Below are 18,375 nucleotides of genomic sequence, written 5' to 3' on the forward strand. Positions count from 1 at the left end.
TGGAATGTGTGTGCTCAGTGAGCTGAGGGTTTTAAAGATCCCAAAGTAAGGGCAGTGGAACCACTATGCCAACTAATGGAACTACTTCTCTGTAAGTTATGAAGTATCGTCCGAAGGAGGACATCGAGGACTCAGTCAGGCAGCAGTGCTGGACGCTGTCATTTAACAGTGTTATTTTAGTGTATCTCTGCAAAACAAAGCCAAAGCCTTTCCATTAGACAAAATTATTTCTGATTACTTCACAGGAAAGGATCAATTACTAACTTGCCCAGGTTGTTCTTGAATTTGTGACCCTCCTGTCTCAGCCTTCCAATTAGTCAATGTCACAGGTGTGTACTACTCAGCCTAGCTAGTACCATATTCTGATGTCAACAAGAACCTTCATCTGGCGATGGATGGAGATAGAGACAGAGCCACACATTGGCGCACCGGACTGAGCTCCCAAGGTCCAAATGAGGAGCAGAAGGAAGCAGAACATGAGCAAAGAAGTCAGGACCGCGAGGGGTGCACCCACCCACCGAGATGGTGGGACTGTTCTAATCGGAGCTCACCAAGGCCAGCTGGACTGGGACTGAAAAATACGGGATAAAACCGGACTCCCTGAACATGGCGGACAATGAGGGCTGCTGAGAAGCCAAGGACAATGGCACTGGATTTTGATCCTACTACACAAACTGGCTTTGAGGGGGGGGGGGTAGCCTGTTTGGATGCTCACCTTCCTAGACCTGGATGGAGTGGGGAGGAAATTGGACTTCCCACAGGGCAGGGAACTCTTACTGCTCTTCGGGCAGAAGAAGGGGGAATGGAGGGGGAAGGGGGAGCTAAATGGGAGGCAGGGAGGAGGCAGAAATTTTTAATAACAAAAAAATAAAAAAACAACCAGCCACATATTTATAATAACAAAATCAGATGTGTGTGGGATACATAATTTGCTTTCTTCAAATCTTATTAAATCCATTCTTATTGAAAATCCATTTCATCAAAGCCCATAAGAGGGAAGAACCTGCAACAGTGTGTATACACAGTGTAACTGATGCTTAGAACTTGAAATCACACTTCATCCTCAGCTTTTTCCAGTCACCTTCAGGTCTAGGGACCGCAGGTCTCTGAGGGAGTGCTCTGCTGACTGGATTAGATGCTGGTCAGAAGCATCCCTTGATACCCACAGTCCTGGTGCCAGAAATCCAACTGTTGTAAGTTCATATCGCATTTTGGCCAGAAATATATTGTTAAAGTAATGAGAGGTTCTGACGCATACAGAGTTTTATCGGGGTATTGTTTGTCAATGTTACAGAAATTTCTTACAGGTTTGACATCTTTTGCTCAGAAAAGAATGAAACACATGCATACACACGAACTTAGTAGACAAGATGAAAAATAAATTGTGAAGTAGCCTATTGCTGTCAGGGAGTGTTCTGAAACTGGCATTTTCACAACAATTGATAACTTTGTATGAATCTCCTCTGTGAGTAAAGAGTAACAAAAACAATTGTATCCAAAAGCCTAGAATGTGCTCAAGAATTCACAATTATTTCTTATTGGTTTTAGTGTCTTGTTAGCCAAATTTATTTTTGCATGTATTTATTCTGAAACAATTATGATAAGCAAAATCACTTACAAAGATAGGCCCATCAGACTAGCAAATGATTGATTATTGAGTAAAAGCACGTAAAGTAGAAGAATTTGGAAAAATGCATTCCAAGTTCTGAAAGACCACAACTGCCAACCCTTAACACGTGCATAGTGAAACTATGCCCCACAGTTGGAGAAATAAAAAATTTCCATGATAAAAATAGATAAGAATTTATGACCCCTAAGCATCTTTATAGAGGATTCTAGATATAATTCTTCAGACTGAAGAGAATGACAAACACACACAACTGGCCACCAGGAATAAATAAACAATATTAGAAAGTTAATAAAAAGAAGTCTAAAAATACAAAATCAACAGATGACAAGAATTTATACACATCCTTCATGGATATCTCTGAATCTTAATGGTCTTAATTGCCCAAGAAAAAGACACAGACTAACAGATTGGATTAGAAAACAATATTCATCATTTTCATCCCCAAAACATGTCTTGCTGTAGTGAGGGGCTACGGGCGGTTTCCCACCCCCTGCTCTCGGCCACTGGCTAGCTTAAAACCCGAAATAACAACACACAAATTGTATTCTTTTAAACACTGCCTGGCCCATTAATTTCAGACTCTTATTCACATCTTGCTTTAACCCATTTCTAATAATCTGTGTAGCACCACAAAGTGGTGCCTTACCAGGAAGTTTCTAGCGTACATCCATCTTGGGCTGGAGCTTCATTGCGTCTGGCCTCTCTCTCAGGAGAGGCACAGCAGTCTGCCTAACTTAGGAGAGGCGTGGCATCTTACTGATCCTTCTACCTCACTTCCTCTTCCTGTTCTGTCTACTCCACCCACCTAAGGGGCGGTCTATCAAATGGGCCAGGCAGTTTCTTTATTAGCCAATGAAATCAACTCAAACAGAAGACTCTCCCACATCATTTCCCCTTTTTCTGTTTAAACAATAAAAGAAAGGCTTTAACTTTAACATAGTAAAATTACATATAACAAAATAGTTATCAAGTAAGAATTAGTTACAATATTATATCCATTTTATCTTTTATCATAACAAAGGAAAACTTTATCTATCCATTCTTCAACTCCATCAAAGACTCCAGAAGGATATAATATTACCTAAGTAAATAAGAAATAAGCAACTTACAAAACTCTAGAAATGACAGAGACATCTCGCTGCCTGGACAGTCACCCAAAGTTCCTTTGTACTGTTGGGGCATCCATCTTCAGCCTTCAGGCCCATAGTATCCAGAGACGTTATTTCCATGAAGCAGGAAATTTCAAAGGCAGTTCAGTCAGTATCTACTGTGTCCTGCAGAATGTCTCACAGACTCTTTCATGAGTCGGGAACCCCAAAGAATCATCTCACATTTAGGCAAGTTCAGCAGTCCTCTCTGTGGGTTCTCTGTGTCCAGTTTATGCAACAGTCCAAGCAAGAGCAGTTTCTTGCCCAATGGCTATCAAACTCCATAAGGAGCCTCTTTGATGCCCATCATCTTCTTGAAATAGATGGTGCTGCCAGGAGCAGGCAAGTCTCATTGTCATGAAAAGCCCTAAGTTATTAAAACATTTAAGTGGAATATTCTGTAGTCTTTGAAAGATATTAGGAATGCCTATCTAACTAAAATATATCTCTATATATCTAGAAAATCTAACTAACATGACTATAAGCTTTACTATTATTGACTATCCATTAACAACCTATATACATTACATTTTTAAAATGAACTACACAATCACAATACCTTAATCAGTATCAGAAATACATATACATAAAACAAAATTGACCTTAAATTTAAATCACTAAAGCAAAATCCATATCAATGTAAATTATTCATATCTATATCATATCCCCCTTTAAATGTAAAAGAACACTTATAAACAATATTTGGGAATATGGGCGCAGTTATTTCTCTCCAAACTGCTTCATGCTGAATGGGGGCGCTGTTAATCAGATTTTTCATGGTGTAACCTGTGTGCCAGGTTCATCTCAGTCATCAGTTGGGTGAAGTAATTTTCTGAAGGTGTTCACTGCAACCTTTCAGGAGGGCGTGGTCTATCATACCATATTGGGATAGATGCAATCCATAGGGTCTTATTTTCTGTAAAAACAAAAGAAGAATCTCTTTTCCAAAGTATTATATCCTTAGATCCAAATTCTGAAGTCAAGGTATTTTCAAAATACCTATGTTGTATTAGTTCAGCAGCATTTACAAACAAATATCTATTAGCAGCTGTTGCTTCTTCCTCAGCATTCAAACAATTCAAAGAGAGCATAATAGCACACAGTATCAAGGTTCTCCGTATATTTTCCATCTTTGTGCAGTTTTGTTTTAACCTCTATTTCGTTTATTTTTACTTTTACTTTTTGAGACAGGTTCTCTGTATATCATTGTCCTGGAATAACTCTGTAGATTAGGCTGTCCTTGAACTCTCAGAAATCCACTTGCCTCTACTTCCCAAATGCTGGGATTAAAGGTGTATGCTACCACACCTTGAACTCACAGAGATCAGTCTGTCTCTGCCTGCCAGGCATTGGGATTAAAGGTGTGTCCTGCCACACCTTGAAGTCACAGAGGTCAATCTATTTCTGCCTCCCAAGTGTTGGGATTAAAGGTGTATACTACCACACCCAACTCCTTTCTTTCTTCCTTTTTTACCCTAAGAACTTTAACCTTTAGCATGCATATATTTTTAACACACTGCAAACCATTTAGAGGTTTTCTTTGTCTTTGAATCTCTCTTTACTGTATATCTCTCTTTTTCTGACCACACGAGTCTTTAATTTACCAAGCAATATAGGTAGGATTAAAGCCGTGGCTTTGACAGCTAGATCCAGCCCATTCCTCAGCTTTCTGCGATTCCACCCTTGTGGCTGAGGTACGGGCTGTAGCCATGTTTATCACCACAACTCTGTGGCGGTTCAAGGTCCCTGCCAGCAAGCAAGCTGCAACAGTGTCAAACAACAATCAAAAGCTCCATAGTCAGGACCGCCTGCTTGAAAGAGTCAGAGTTTGCCCTGGCAGGATGGCCCAGAAATCTGGCATTTTAAAACAGCACAGCTTTTTTCCTGCTATGGCTGAAAACTGAAAAACACACGTTCAGACCCGAGAAATTACTGCTACCAATAAGCCATGCTTTACTCTATTCTTTCCCAAGCTTTCTCAAGCTTTCTGTGGATTCAGTTATCCACGTTGAGCGCCATTCTGTAGTGATTAGCTGTGGGCAGGCCTGCTTTTCATCCTGCCCGGCTCCCGCATGGTTAGTTTTACACCCGAAATAATTACATGGAAACTGTATTCTTTTAAACACTGCCTGGCCCATTATTTCTAGCCTCTTATTGTCTAATTCTCACATCTCTTGCTTTAACCCATATCTAATATTCTGTGTAGCACCACAAAGTGGTGCCTTACCAGGAAGTTTCTAGCGTACATCCATCTTGGGCTGGAGCTTCATTGCGTCTGGCCTCTCTCTCAGGAGAGGCACAGCAGTCTGCCTAACTTAGGAGAGGCGTGGCATCTTACTGATCCTTCTACCTCACTTCCTCTTCCTGTTCTGTCTACTCCACCCACCTAAGGGGCGGTCTATCAAATGGGCCAGGCAGTTTCTTTATTAGCCAATGAAATCAACTCAAACAGAAGACTCTCCCACATCATCTTGCTACCAAAGATAGACACCACCTTAGAGTAAAATGGTGGAAAATTATTTTATAAGCAAATGGAACTAAGAATCAAGCAGATATGACTAATCTAATATCTGACAAAATAGACTTTAAACCAAAACACTCAGAAGAATAAGGAGGGACTCTTTATACTTGTTAAAGAAACAATCCATGAAGAAACTACTAGAATTTTAAAAACATCTCCACCAAACTTAAGCGCACCCAATTTCATAAAATGCTAATTGATGCATAGTCACAGATTAATCCCAACACACTGATAATGATGACTTCAATACCCTACTGTGGTGGTTTGAGAAAAAAATGCCCCCAAAAGGAGTGGCACTATTAGGAGGTGTTGCCCCATTGAAGTAGGTGTAGCCTTGTTGAAGGAAGTATGTCATTATGGGGGTGGGCTTTAGGTCTCTTTTGCTCAAGCTTAATTCAGTCTGACACTCAGTCTACTTCCTGTTGCCTTCTGATCAAGATGTAGTCAGCACCATGTCGGCCTGCATGCTGCCATACTCCCAGCCACTATCCTCCCCAACATAATGATAATGGACTGAACCTTTGAACTGTAAGTAAGCCACCCCAATTAAATGTTTTTCTTTATAAGAGCTGTGGTCATGTTGTCTCTTCACAGTAATAGAAACCCTAACTGAGATACCTATTCTCAATAATAGATAAGCCAACTAAACAAAACTAAACAAGGAATCACAGAAATTAAATTATATCATAAACCAAACGGACCTAGCAGATATCTACAGAAAACCCTACCCAAATGCCAAAAAATTTCTCAACAGCCCACTGAACATTCTCCAAAACTGATCACATACTAGAAAATAAAGCAAGCCTCAATAAATGTAGGAAAATTAAAATTATATCCTGTCCTGTATTTGACCACAATGTAATAAAACTAGATGACAACTGCAATAGAAACTGAAGATAATACACAAACTCAAGAGTAGTAAATGACATACTTTTGAATAGTGGATGGGTCATTGAAGAAATCAAAAGGAAATTTTAAAATTTCTGGAATTGGGGTTATAGAGATGACTCAGCAGTTAAGAGCACTTATTGTTCTGGCAGAGGACCTGGGTTTGGATTCTGGCACCCCACATGGTGACTCAGAATTATCTAGTTTCATTGGCTTTGACACACTTTTTGACTTCTGTGGACATTGAACACATAGACAGTACAGAGTTAAGCATGCAGTCAAAAATGTCCATACACATAAAATAAAATAAATATTTTTAAATTCCTTGGCTTGAATAAAAATGAAAAATATGTCAAAACTCTTTGAGACACAAAAAGACATAATTATGAAAGCTTATAGTACTAAATGCTTATATAAAAATATTTGCAGGAGGTCAATGTATAAATTAATGATAATTATTAAGTCCTTGGAAAAAGAAAGATACAAAATAATAGATTGGTAAAAATAATCAATAATGAAAAATAGGAAACAATAACAAACAACACAAAGAACTAATAAAAGAAAAATGGTTGCCCAGCAGTGGTGGTGCACGCCTTTAATCCCAGCACTCGGGAGGTAGAGGCAGGCGGATCTCTGAGTTCGAGGCCGGCGGATCTCTGAGTTCGAGGCCAGCCTGATCTACAAGAGCTAGTTCCAGGACAGGCTCTAGAAACTACAGGGAAACCCTGTCTCGAAAAAAAATCAAAAAAAAAAAAAAAAAAGAAAAATGGCTCATTAAAAAGAAAAATAAGATTACAAATTCTTAGCCAAATTAACCAAAATAAGGAGAAAGGAAACTCAAATGAAGAAATTTAGGGATAAAAAGGTGAACATTATGACAAACACCAGAGAAATTTAGAAAACTTTGAGGACATACTTCCAAACCTGTACTCCACTAAATTGAAAACATAGTATAAAATGATGAATTTCTAGATGTATATGACATACTAAATTTGAACCAATAAGAAATGTAGTGGGCGTGGTCGGTCAGCAATTGGAAATAACCAAACTAGCCTTATATAAAATACTCAGCTTTAATAAAAGGAGAAAATGAGAGAAACTTACAGAGCCAGAGTTAAAGCGAAGAGCAGGGAACCAAGAGAGCAAAACAAACAAACACAGTTCTTTTAAAGGTATTTTGAGCCCTGGAGTGAATCACGCCCCTCAGACATGGGATTGGTCAGCTTCCCCATCAAAAAAATAAAAAGTAAATCTATAATCAGGAACAAAATTGAAACAATAATAATAATAATAACAAGCCCCCTCAAGTAAAAGAAAGTCCAGGATAAGATAGATTCACTGTAGGATTCTACCAGAACTTCAAGGAATGGCTTACACCAACTACTACTCAAATTATTTCATAAAATGAGAAAAAGAAAGGAATCCTACTAAAGTCTTTTATAAAGACCACTTTACCCTGATAACAATAACAGATAAAGACATCACAGAAACTAAAATTAGAGTTTGATCTTCCTGGAAAATATAGACACAAGAAGCCAATAGAATACTTGCAAACACAATTTAAGATCATATTAGAAGGATCATTCCCAGTTATCAAGTTGGCCTCATTCAAGCAATACAAGGATGATTTGACATACATAAATCAATAAATGGAGTTCATCAACTAAATAGACTCAAAGATAGAAAGAGCATGATCATTTCAATAGATTCATATTCTGAAAAACTTCAACGTGTCTTCATGACAAAAGCCTGAAAGAGACTAAGAATGGAAAGAGCATACCTCAACATAATGAAGACATAAGACAAATCCATAGTCAATATCCACTGAGATCAGAAGCAATGTAAGAATGTTTACTCTCTCCACTCCTATTCAACAGAGTGTGTTGTCTAGAGTAATAATAAAGAACACACACACACATGAGAGAAGAAGTCAAATTATCTTTAACTGTAGGTGATACAACATTACACATGACAAACCCTAAAGATGCCACCAAAACCTCATAGAGATGATAAACACTTTCATCAAGTGGTAGGCACACAAGAATTGGGAGTCTTCCTCTTTACCAAGGACAAATACTGAAAATGAAATCATGGAAATAATCACATTCCAATAAACACACAAAGAGAGTAAGAGACAGACAGAGAGAGAGAGAGAGAGAGAGAGAGAGAGAGAGAGTTAGAGAGAGAGAGAAAACAACTCCACAAAACCTGGAAATAAACCTAAGGAAACAAGAAAAAAAAACCCTTACTAGTCTTAATAGTGTAAACTTTTAGACTCTGAAGACAAAAATGAGGAAAAAAAAAAACACCCGAAAATAGGAAAATATGTCAAGCTTATAGATTGCAAAAATTAATCTAGTCGAAGCAGTCATGCTACTAAAAGCAAGCTGGTGGCACAAAAGACCAGTGATAACTGAAGCAACCCTGTACAGGAAGTACCTGGTATCGTCATAACTGAATCTAAATGATACTAAATGATACTAAATGATCCCATAGTAATGAAACGGCATGGTGCTGGCACAAAGACACGCAGACAAGGGGAAGAGAGTAAATGACCCAGACACAAGTCCACACAACTACAGCAGAGTTTTTCACAAAGATGCCAAAGCTACGCATCGGAGAAAAGGCAGCCTCTTCAGCAAATGGTGTCGGGAAATTTGAATACGCACGTGTAGAAGAATGAAGCTCCATGGCTACTTCTCACCTTGCACAAAGCCAGACAATCAACAGCAGACTCCACGGCATAGCAAAGGGATATACCAGGTGAGTGAAGAGGCAATCCGCAAAATGGGAACAAACCTTTACTACCCATGCTTTTGACAAAGGACTGGTATCTAGACTAATCAAAGAATCAAAAATATAAACATCAAGAAAACCAAGAACTCAATTTTAAATGGGCTAGATAATGGAACAGTGAGTTCTCAAATGATAACTATACCCATAGATCAGAGACGCTCCCGTTTACAGTGGGCAGTGGTACCAGCAGAAACTCACTGCTGGTCAAAGCAATGGGAATAAAAGACTGTTGAATACTCAGCCACAAGTAGGGCATAGCACACACACACACACACACACACACACACACACTGACCACACAGACACACTCACACACAGACACACTCACACACAGACACACTCATACACATACACATGCACACACACACTCTCACACACACACTCACATTCACACACACTCACACATACACACTCACACACAGAGAAACACTGACACAGACACACCCACACACTCACACATACACACGCACACTCCACAAGGCTCAGGGAACAATGTAGAAGAGGGGAGAAAAAAATGTGTAAGAGCGTGGAAGGAGTGGAATTACGTGGATCTTTGTCTTCAGAGCAGGGCATCACCTCTGTCTTCTTCAGAGCAGGGCATCACCTCTGTCTTCAGAGCAGGGCATCACCTCTGTCTTCTTCAGAGCAGGGCATCACCTCTGTCTTCAGAGCAGGGCATCACCTCTGTCTTCTTCAGAGCAGGGCATCACCTCTGTCTTCAGAGCAGGGCATCACCTCTGTCTTCAGAGCAGGGCATCACCTCTGTCTTCAGAGCAGGGCATCACCTCTGTCTTCAGAGCAGGGTATCACCTTTGCTCTCTTGCTCTCACAGCAGTTATGTTGACAGCACAAAAACTACAAGTTCAGGCCTGTCAATATCAAGCCGGTGGGAGGGTCCTGTTAAGCCCCACCTCTCCCTGAGGTGTATCTAGGAGTGGTTTATGGGGCAGGAAGAGCCTTTTCTTAGGAGGAGTATGCATCTATAAATAATCTCTCACCCAGCACCCTGCAAGAAAGCCTAGTAAAATGCAATGGGTTACGGGAAAAAAAATCATAAATGTAGGAAGACCAGCTCATAAGAGGACCAGCATCCGTGAGAATGAGAAAACAAGAGAGGGTAGCGGGGAGACTATGATAACAGTGCATTATACACATGCATGAAAATGTCATAATGAAGTCCATTATAGCGCATAACAATTGGTGCAAAAGAAAAAATGTAATGATATAAATATATATTTTGGCTAGTAAAATACTAATATCTAGACAGTTGCATATTTATAATTAATAATATAACCATTAACATAACTCTTTATCTATATGGGTTATTACTGATGCATCAGGATTAATAAAAAACTTACCATGATAACTTCAATTCTTAATTTAAAAGCTTTTACTAACTATATATATATATATATATATATATATATATATATATAGAGAGAGAGAGAGAGAGAGAGAGAGAGAGAGTATATGCACAGTGTATACTGTGGGTGTACGCTATGTGCCTTTCCATCACTATAATGAAATGCCTAACATGGGTTATTTGTGAGGGAAACAGAATTTTCTTTTGCCATGCTTGTTTGTAGCATCAGATCAAAGACTGGGCAGCCCATGATTTGGGTCTTCATAAAGGTGGTACACCACAATGGAAGCCAAGAAACCATAGAAGACAGAAATACATCACATTCCTTCAGAAGTGTGGAAGCTAAGGCCCTTTCACAAGGGCTCTCAAAGCCCACAAAACTTTCTTCCTTGGGACAATAATTTTACAGATGGAATTTTAGTGACAATTTTAGTGACAGCTAAACCATATCAATTAAAAATATGATTTAAAATACTTGGAAAAAAATCTGGGTGTCTGAAAATGAAAAGTCCTGAGGGAAATTTCCAATCTATTGAAATAATAGAAAGTTTCCATGAGACCAAAAATATTGTGCAGCACATAGGAAGCCCGGCTCATCAAGCACGGGGATTACTAAGTCATGTGTTTAGCAATTCCACCTCCCGACACCCACAACCTTAGACAATGGATACTGTGTGACTCGTGGTGTCTTTCAGAAAGATTCCAGAGAAGCACTGCAGTCTACCGTCTAGCCGAAATTGCTACTTCTGACACTCAAATCTGTTCCTTCTCTAAAATTTCCAAATAATTAAACACAGAATTAAAGCGTCCAGTGAGTCTGCAGAGGTTGTGTGTCAGTGAAAGAAACTGAACTGTTGGCAAAATAGCACGCGGCTTGTCTAGGAAACAATCCAGCGGTTAACATCGTGATTGAGGGGATCAGAGTCCACACAGTGAGTGTCCCAACGCTGGTAAGGAAAGAGGAACAAAACAGTTGAAAAGAGACTCTCACTGCTAACCTGTAAATATGCACACCGTGTGCCCAGCTGTGTGCTGTGTGCAGGGAGAATTCAGCGTCTCAGCCTCCTGTGAACAAATGTCCTTGGTACAGGCAAAAAAAAATAAAACAAAACCAAACAGCAGGATTTAGAATGTACGGCTGGGTTCCATAGTGCCAGAGTTAGACTCTGAAGAAAGTAAAGTGTTTACCCACCAAAACAAAACAAGGGTTTTTTTTTTTTCAGGCCCCCTCAGCCATTTCCCTTGGTGTTTGCCATCTACCCCATCGTTTCCTCTTCTGTGGTCTGGAGTGAGAAGTGGCATGTTGTCCAATGAACTCCCTGTCCTTGTGCAAGAAGGGAAACTCTGACTTCACTGTACAGAGCACATGAACACTCTGTTATATCGGATCTGTCAGGGTTGTACTGTTCAAAACAGGGGAAGAAGTCACCTTTCAAGACTCACTTTCCACGGGCTCTTATTAAACTGAGAGGAGGAAGGAAGGGAAGACAGAGAAGAGAGAGAAATGTTTTCACCGAAATCGTCTGCCTCCCAGCACACAGGTACCATCTGCTGGTCTTCCTTGCCTTGCACAGCTCTCTTCTTAGAACGGGTAAGGAGTTTGCTAAGGGCCAGGGCAACGGAAAAGTACAGAGTGAGGTGGAAGGAAAAAGGAAGAGAAGAAAGATCAGGATTAGCAGAAAGCTGGCTGAGGCATCAGGAAAGGCTGCCAGTTCCTACCTTCTGTGATACTCTGAATATCTTTGAGCAAGTCCTTCGCTTCTGTGGAATTCACTCTACCTGTCCGTAAAGTGCATATTGGGGGAAAGGAAGTACCCACTGCAGGACTGCTATGTTTTATTTAATTTACAATGAGCTTGAACATGAGATGCTGAGGAGATGACACTAGGAGAGAGACTAGAAAAGCTAAGGGGGAAATTAAGTAAAAAGAGAAGAAAAGAAGGGAAGGAAATAGAGAAGAAAGGTCCTAGAGCATAGAAGCATTTTAAATGGGGCGGTTAGGAATAAAAGCTCATACATATAAGTCTGAGCCTTAAAATCAGCAATGGATTACAGCAGGGGTTCTTAAGGTGTGGTTTCCAGGATAGCAGCCCCTGGAAGCAGATTGCTGCCACTCAACTCTCCTGAGTTAACTCGGGGTGGGGAGGGCAAGGCTCAGCAATCTCCATACAACACAGATACATGGGCAAGCCCTCTCCATCTCCATACAACACGGATGCATGGACGAGCCTGGGCATCACTAGATACAGGCAACTGCAAATTGGAAGTAGCAAGGATAGAATTGACTCAACTCTCGTTTGAGTATTGCTTTGGGAAGGTTTACAGTGTGTTATGTCTTTCTTCCTATAGAGAGAGGATGCTTCAGGAATTCCCAAGTGCTTCCATGGACCGTGGCTGGGGCCTCCATCCTGTTTCTCAGTGTCTGTTTCATCAGCAGATGTGTTGGTGGGTTCTCAAAGTCAAATCCACTCTATTTCTCTGTGGCTAATACAGCAGTAGATTCTTGCTTGGTGCACCACTTGTCCTACGAAGAGTCTTCTTTTCATACCAAGTTTTATATATGCTATACTTTGTGATTCTTGGCTGGTTTTGATTTTTAACAGTTTCTTGCATGTATACAATGTATTCTGATTGCTCTTTCTCTCACAGCCTCTCCTGTTCCTCTCCTCACTGTCAGTCCCCACATTGTCCCTTTCCCAGCTTCATGACTTTTGGTTTGGTGACCCATTTAGTTTAACACAGGCCATCTATGTGATCACTAGATGCGGTCACATTGGGGGATGTTGGAGTCATCGATGGGTATGCAGTTGAATATGCAATCTCCTCCACTCCCTGAATCTATCAATAGGAAAGAGCCTAGCAGAGAACAGGGTTTCCTGTTGTCTCCCTCCAACAAATGCCTGGGAGCGAATGGCTCCCCTCTATGGCAATCCCAGTGCAGTCACCTGCAGCCGCTGCTGGCTATGACTGTCCTAGCTGTGTCGGGTCCAGAAGATGACATTTCGCAGCTCTTCGCCTTATCTTCTGGCTCTTACATCCTTTCCCTCCTCTGCAGTGTTCCCTGGACCATCAAGTGGGCAACACTTGTCTTGTTTAGAGCCAATCACTCATCTGTCACCCACTCTCAGCACCGTGTGTGGCCGTGCGTTTCTGCATTCTCTGCCATTCACTAGAAGGAGAGGCTGCTCTGACGAAGACCTAAAGACAGGTGCATAGACGGCAACTTGACACTGGACTAATTTAGCTGAACAGCAGTATTCATAGGCTCAGTTAGGCCTATGATTTCCCCTGCAACGGGTTTCTGACTGGACTGATAGGGCCAATTTCTTTCACTTTCTTTCCTATTCCCCCTCGAGCTCCAGGCTGTTTCCTAAGCCAGAAACTCAACTAGCTTAAAACCGCGGCTGAATATCAGGCAGTTCTACACGTTTTTTTGTGAGATATAGTTTCCACCCCCTTTGTGCCCTTGGCATTTTCCTCTCAGACTCCTATCATTCGGCCAGTCTTCTCTAAGAAATGCTAACCTGCAGCGCACAGGACTGGTCAGGGTCAAAGGCACAGAAGTTTGCTTTGGGGATGGAAGCTCTAAATGGTTGCACTCGGCACTGGAGGGACTGCAAACATATTTTTGATCTGAAGTGGTTTATTCTTTATAACTGAGGAAAGCCATGAACTGTAAATTACTTGTGCTTTGAGGAAGTGCGTGGAGGGGGAAATAGGTGGTGAGGAAACTTCCTGATCACTTTTGCCTGTTTTGTGATGAGCAGAGAACTGGGGGCAAGGGGTTCATTACTGAAAAGGATTCGATGCGTTGACGGGGGCCCTTTCTTCTTGCAGTAACGTATCGCAGCAGTCAAATTGACGAGCAGAAGAAGCTGCTGTCCCATGAAACTGTGAAGGAGCTCTCCTGCTTTGGTGTCACATCAGGTACAAGCGTCTGCAAAGCTGAACACGACTTGCTTTTAGGTTCAGACTGTCTCTAGAATAAGGAAGCTCTACTGGGATTACTTTCTGGTTTTCCCAACGAGATGCTAAATCCTGCCCGTGCAGAAGTGGGGGACAGTTGCTGAGAACAGAGGGACAAAACACTGGAAATGCAGGTGTCCTTGGGTCAGAGATCTCAGGGACGTTACAGTAAACCCCGAGGATAAATTTCAAGTATACCTCTAAATGCGATCTCAGAAAAGATTTATTGCCAGGAATGGAAGCTTTTCTTTATTAACCTGCTTCCAAAATGAAGTGGAGGAGAAAAACATGAACAGAGAATTTTAAAATACCTAAGAAAAAAAATACTCAAATATTCTCATATATCAGGGTAGTCCAAGACGTAACAAAATGCCCCTAGATGCTGGCAAAGGAAGTTACTTCCTTGAGCCACAATTTTCTTGTCATTAAATTAAGAGAGATTTAGTTCAATAAAATTCAATGACTGAAATTCTACAGTTCTAAAACATTTATCCGGCTTCATAAAATTGCTTAGCTGCCAAGGGGGTTTGTCCAGGAGTCACCCACAGAAAATTCGAGAGTGACCTTGCTAGCCCAAGTACAGACACTTGAGTTCTGTGGCGACTGCGCAACCCAGGGAAGCTGCACATATCGCTGTCCTTGTGGGGCCTGACAGAAAATAAAGTTAAGCTCCAAAGACAAAATTGCTGCTTGGTTTATTGACACTGGAGTTACCTAACAGTCCTAAAGAACAAGGTGCGGGGAGATTCTAAGCTCAGGGCTCCGGGTGTTGGACTCCACCAGATCCGAAGCAAAATTCCCAGGCACGCCCTGAAACTTCTCTCCTTCTAGGTTCTGTCAGGAGCTGCTGTCCTTTGAACTGGAAACGCTTTCAGTCCAGTTGTTACTTTTTCTCTACGACCACCCTGACCTGGCCATCAAGTTTAAAGAATTGCTCAGAAATGGGCGCTCACCTGGTGGTTATCAACACACCGGAAGAGCAGGTAATTGGTGAACAGGCTCCTCTGTGTTAATGGGATGTCTTGCAGGTCTTTTTTTTTCTCACACCTGCGCACAAGGCTTGAGCCACAGGTGTCTGCCAAAGGAGCGGGCTGAGATGGGAGCCGCTACCACTGTTTCGCCGCGTGGCGTACTTTGGGCACGGCATTATAAGAACCTTTAATGGGCTGATTTACAAGAAGAGATTTGATATTAACTAGAATGAGGGGAGAAAGAGCTGATTTTAAAATAATATTTTGTTGATGAATGCTTTGTGTGAGTGAGGGCAAACAACTTCTACCCATTGTCTCCCGGCTCTGATTAATTTCTCATAATAGATACCCCGGGTGTGACTGCCGTTAGCTATAGGCCAACTTTGAATGAATTCCATGGTGGCGCACACCTTTAATCCCAGCACTCGGGAGGCAGAGGCAGGCGGATCTTTGTGAGTTTGAGGCCAGCCTGGTTTATAAGAGCTAGTTCTAGAACAGGCTCCAAAGCTACGGAGAAACCCTGCCTCAAACAACAATAACAACAACAACAAAAGAAAATAAAAGAAAGGAAACTCCTTTTAGAGGTTAGAGGAGTTTTATCTATTGAATTATGTTATTTGCAGTTTCTCACAATAAAATAGTTAGTAGATGGCCTCAGTAAGCTTACAGTGTTAAGAATGCTTATTTAGTGTGTAGTCTCAAGTCTGCTTCTCTTCTTCTGAAAACTAATTACTTTCAGTATCTCTTCAGAACCAAGATAACTGATCATGTCTTTTAGTATTATTGCTGTTATTGCCATTATTATGTTTCTTCCTTAGGAATTCCTTTTTAAGACAAAACCCAAGAGGAAAGAGTTTTATATTGGACTGACAGACCAAGTGGTGGAGGGTCAGTGGCAATGGGTGGATGACACGCCTTTCACAGAGTCCCTGAGGCAAGTATGTCTTGTGGGAAAACTGTCACAGGTGATCGTAGTGAGACCACACTGAGAGAATTCTCAGACTGGCGTTTGTTATGACGACACAAGTTCAGGTCCGTCCCTGGTGATATCAGATGCAGGAAGAGGGAAATTGGATGTACAGGCTTCTAAGCCTTCCATTCCCTAGGAATGTCAAAAGGATGGAAGATAAATAATAGATGAAAATAATAAGGAAATTAGAACTGAAGACCACTGACTGCAGTGTAGATTTTAAAAAGAATAGGTTTAATCTTATGCCCTAAAATAGAAATAAGTGAAATATAGTAACTTAGAAAGGACAGAATATTCTTATGATCTTATTGCCTTTCCCCTTAATAATGACCTTATGTCATTATTACATAGCATTTTAGAGTTTGCAGTTTGTTTTTATTATTTCTCTTTATTGAAATTACACATTTCCGAGACATGTCGATATCATTAATCTTTATCGAGCATTTAAGGAAACTAAGCATCAAAGGGACTACATGACTGACTCAGCTAACAAGCAGCAGTTATGAATCCAGAGCTTGGCTGCCCTGAATACAGAGAAGACAGACTTCACTACACAGTGAAGGATGCCCTAGGAGAACAAAGAGAGCAAGAGTAGCACGAGGTAGGAGTGCAGAGGTGGTGCAGTTGCCAGTCCAGGTCACCAGTCCCTATCACGACATTTCTTTCTGGGTCCAAATCTATGGCACTGCATGACCATATAGAAATCCAGGAAGATCCCACCAGCTGATGACATAGGCAAGTGGGTTTTTCTTCATTGATAAAATGGAGATTATAATTTTACCTCACAGAATGATAGTTAAATAACAAATAGGTAAGTTGTTAATGTGTTGCTGTGAAACAATGGTTTTACCCTGTAAAGATTTGTTACTTGTACTTGTTTAATAAAATGCTGATTGGCCAGTAGCCAGGCAGGAAGTATAGGTGGAACAATGAGAACAGGAGAATTCTGGGGAAGAGGAAAGATTCAGTCTGCAGTCATCACCAAGATGCAGAGGAAGCAAGATGAGAATGCCTTACTGAAAAAGGTACCAAGCCACATGGCTAACACAGACAAAAATTATGGGCTAATATAGGTTATAAGAGTTAATAAGAAGCCTGAGCTAATAAGTCAACCAGTTTATGATTAATGTAGACTTCTGTGTGTTTATTTGGAGCTAAACAGTTATGGGACCTGGTGGGACAGAAACCTCTGCCAACATTGTCTCCTTTTTCTGAGATTTAAAATCTCCTATGTTTCCCTTCACAGCTTCTGGGATGCTGGGGAGCCTAACAATATAGTTTACGTGGAGGACTGTGTCACCATAAGGGACTCTAGAAATCCCAGGAAGAATTGGAATGATATACCGTGTTTTTACAGTATGCCTTGGATTTGTGAAATGCCAGAAATAAATCCTTTGGACTAAATGCAAATGAACACAAAAGACATGATTTGAATGCATAAGGAGGAATAAGAGTGTAGCAACACCCAAAATCTAAAATCCAGCATGAGAAAACATCTATTATAGATTATAAGGACCATATATGTATGTGTTACTCTAATATAAGTAAAGGTGAGGGTTTTTTGTTCCCATTGTTAAAATCCATGGTACTGACTGATATTCTCAACATAACCTGCAAATGCTGTTTTCAGAACATGCGGAGTAATCCACTAATAAATGCAGCAAGAGGAAATGGACTTTCCTGTTGACATCTGTTTTACTTATGAGAACTGAAATGAAATACAGGCACAGAGAGAGTGTACAGTCCAGTGAAGAAGAGGTTTGTAGGATGAGACTTTGGATGACCACCAGATCGTCCTCTTCTTTCTACTCCCTAGGATCTAGTTTATCTCCTCATGCTGTTAATGCACAGAGCGCGTCCATGTTCTCCAATGCACAGAGCACATCCATGTTCTCCAATGCACAGAGCACATCCATGTTCTCCAATGCACAGAGCGCGTCCATGTTCTCCAATGCACAGAGCACATCCATGTTCTCCAATGCACAGAGCGCGTCCATGTTCTCCAACAACAAGGAAGACACATCTCTAAGTCTTGAAACTTAAAATGCACTGCTTCTCAGAATACCATGGCTGTCAGCACATCTCTAGAGGGAAATGTCCAACCAGCTCCAAACAGACTGTG

General features: G+C 40.9%; 1 protein-coding gene across 3 annotated transcripts; it reads left to right on the forward strand.

The window, feature by feature from the left end:
- Nucleotides 1–11,729: 11,729 nt before the first annotated feature.
- On the forward strand, nucleotides 11,730–18,115 carry Clec4e (C-type lectin domain family 4 member E). 3 transcript variants are annotated; one of them, XM_038320163.1, is made up of 7 exons: nucleotides 11,730–11,887; nucleotides 12,696–12,791; nucleotides 13,402–13,554; nucleotides 14,184–14,273; nucleotides 15,144–15,295; nucleotides 16,102–16,217; nucleotides 17,500–18,115. In XM_038320163.1, exons 1-7 carry the CDS (start codon nucleotides 11,851–11,853, stop codon nucleotides 17,654–17,656), a joined length of 801 nt encoding a protein of 266 aa, XP_038176091.1. In that variant the 5' UTR covers nucleotides 11,730–11,850; the 3' UTR covers nucleotides 17,657–18,115. The 3 variants fall into 3 exon arrangements, with proteins under 3 accessions (XP_038176091.1, XP_038176092.1, XP_038176093.1); XM_038320164.1 differs by having other exon boundaries at nucleotides 16,102–16,221; nucleotides 17,500–17,635; XM_038320165.1 differs by lacking the exon at nucleotides 13,402–13,554.
- Nucleotides 18,116–18,375: the final 260 nt, after the last annotated feature.

The sequence above is a fragment of the Arvicola amphibius genome, chromosome 2 (assembly GCF_903992535.2).
Source record: "Arvicola amphibius chromosome 2, mArvAmp1.2, whole genome shotgun sequence".
Lineage (NCBI taxonomy): Eukaryota > Metazoa > Chordata > Mammalia > Rodentia > Cricetidae > Arvicola > Arvicola amphibius.

Bases quoted from the DNA above. Each gene is read 5' to 3' on its own strand.
- Clec4e (XM_038320163.1), top strand. From the start codon at position 11,851: ATGTTTTCACCGAAATCGTCTGCCTCCCAGCACACAG. The intron at 13,555-14,183 runs GTGCATAGACGG...TTCTTCTTGCAG, and splicing joins TGACGAAGACCTAAAGACAG to TAACGTATCGCAGCAGTCAA. The intron at 15,296-16,101 runs GTAATTGGTGAA...TTTCTTCCTTAG, and splicing joins TCAACACACCGGAAGAGCAG to GAATTCCTTTTTAAGACAAA.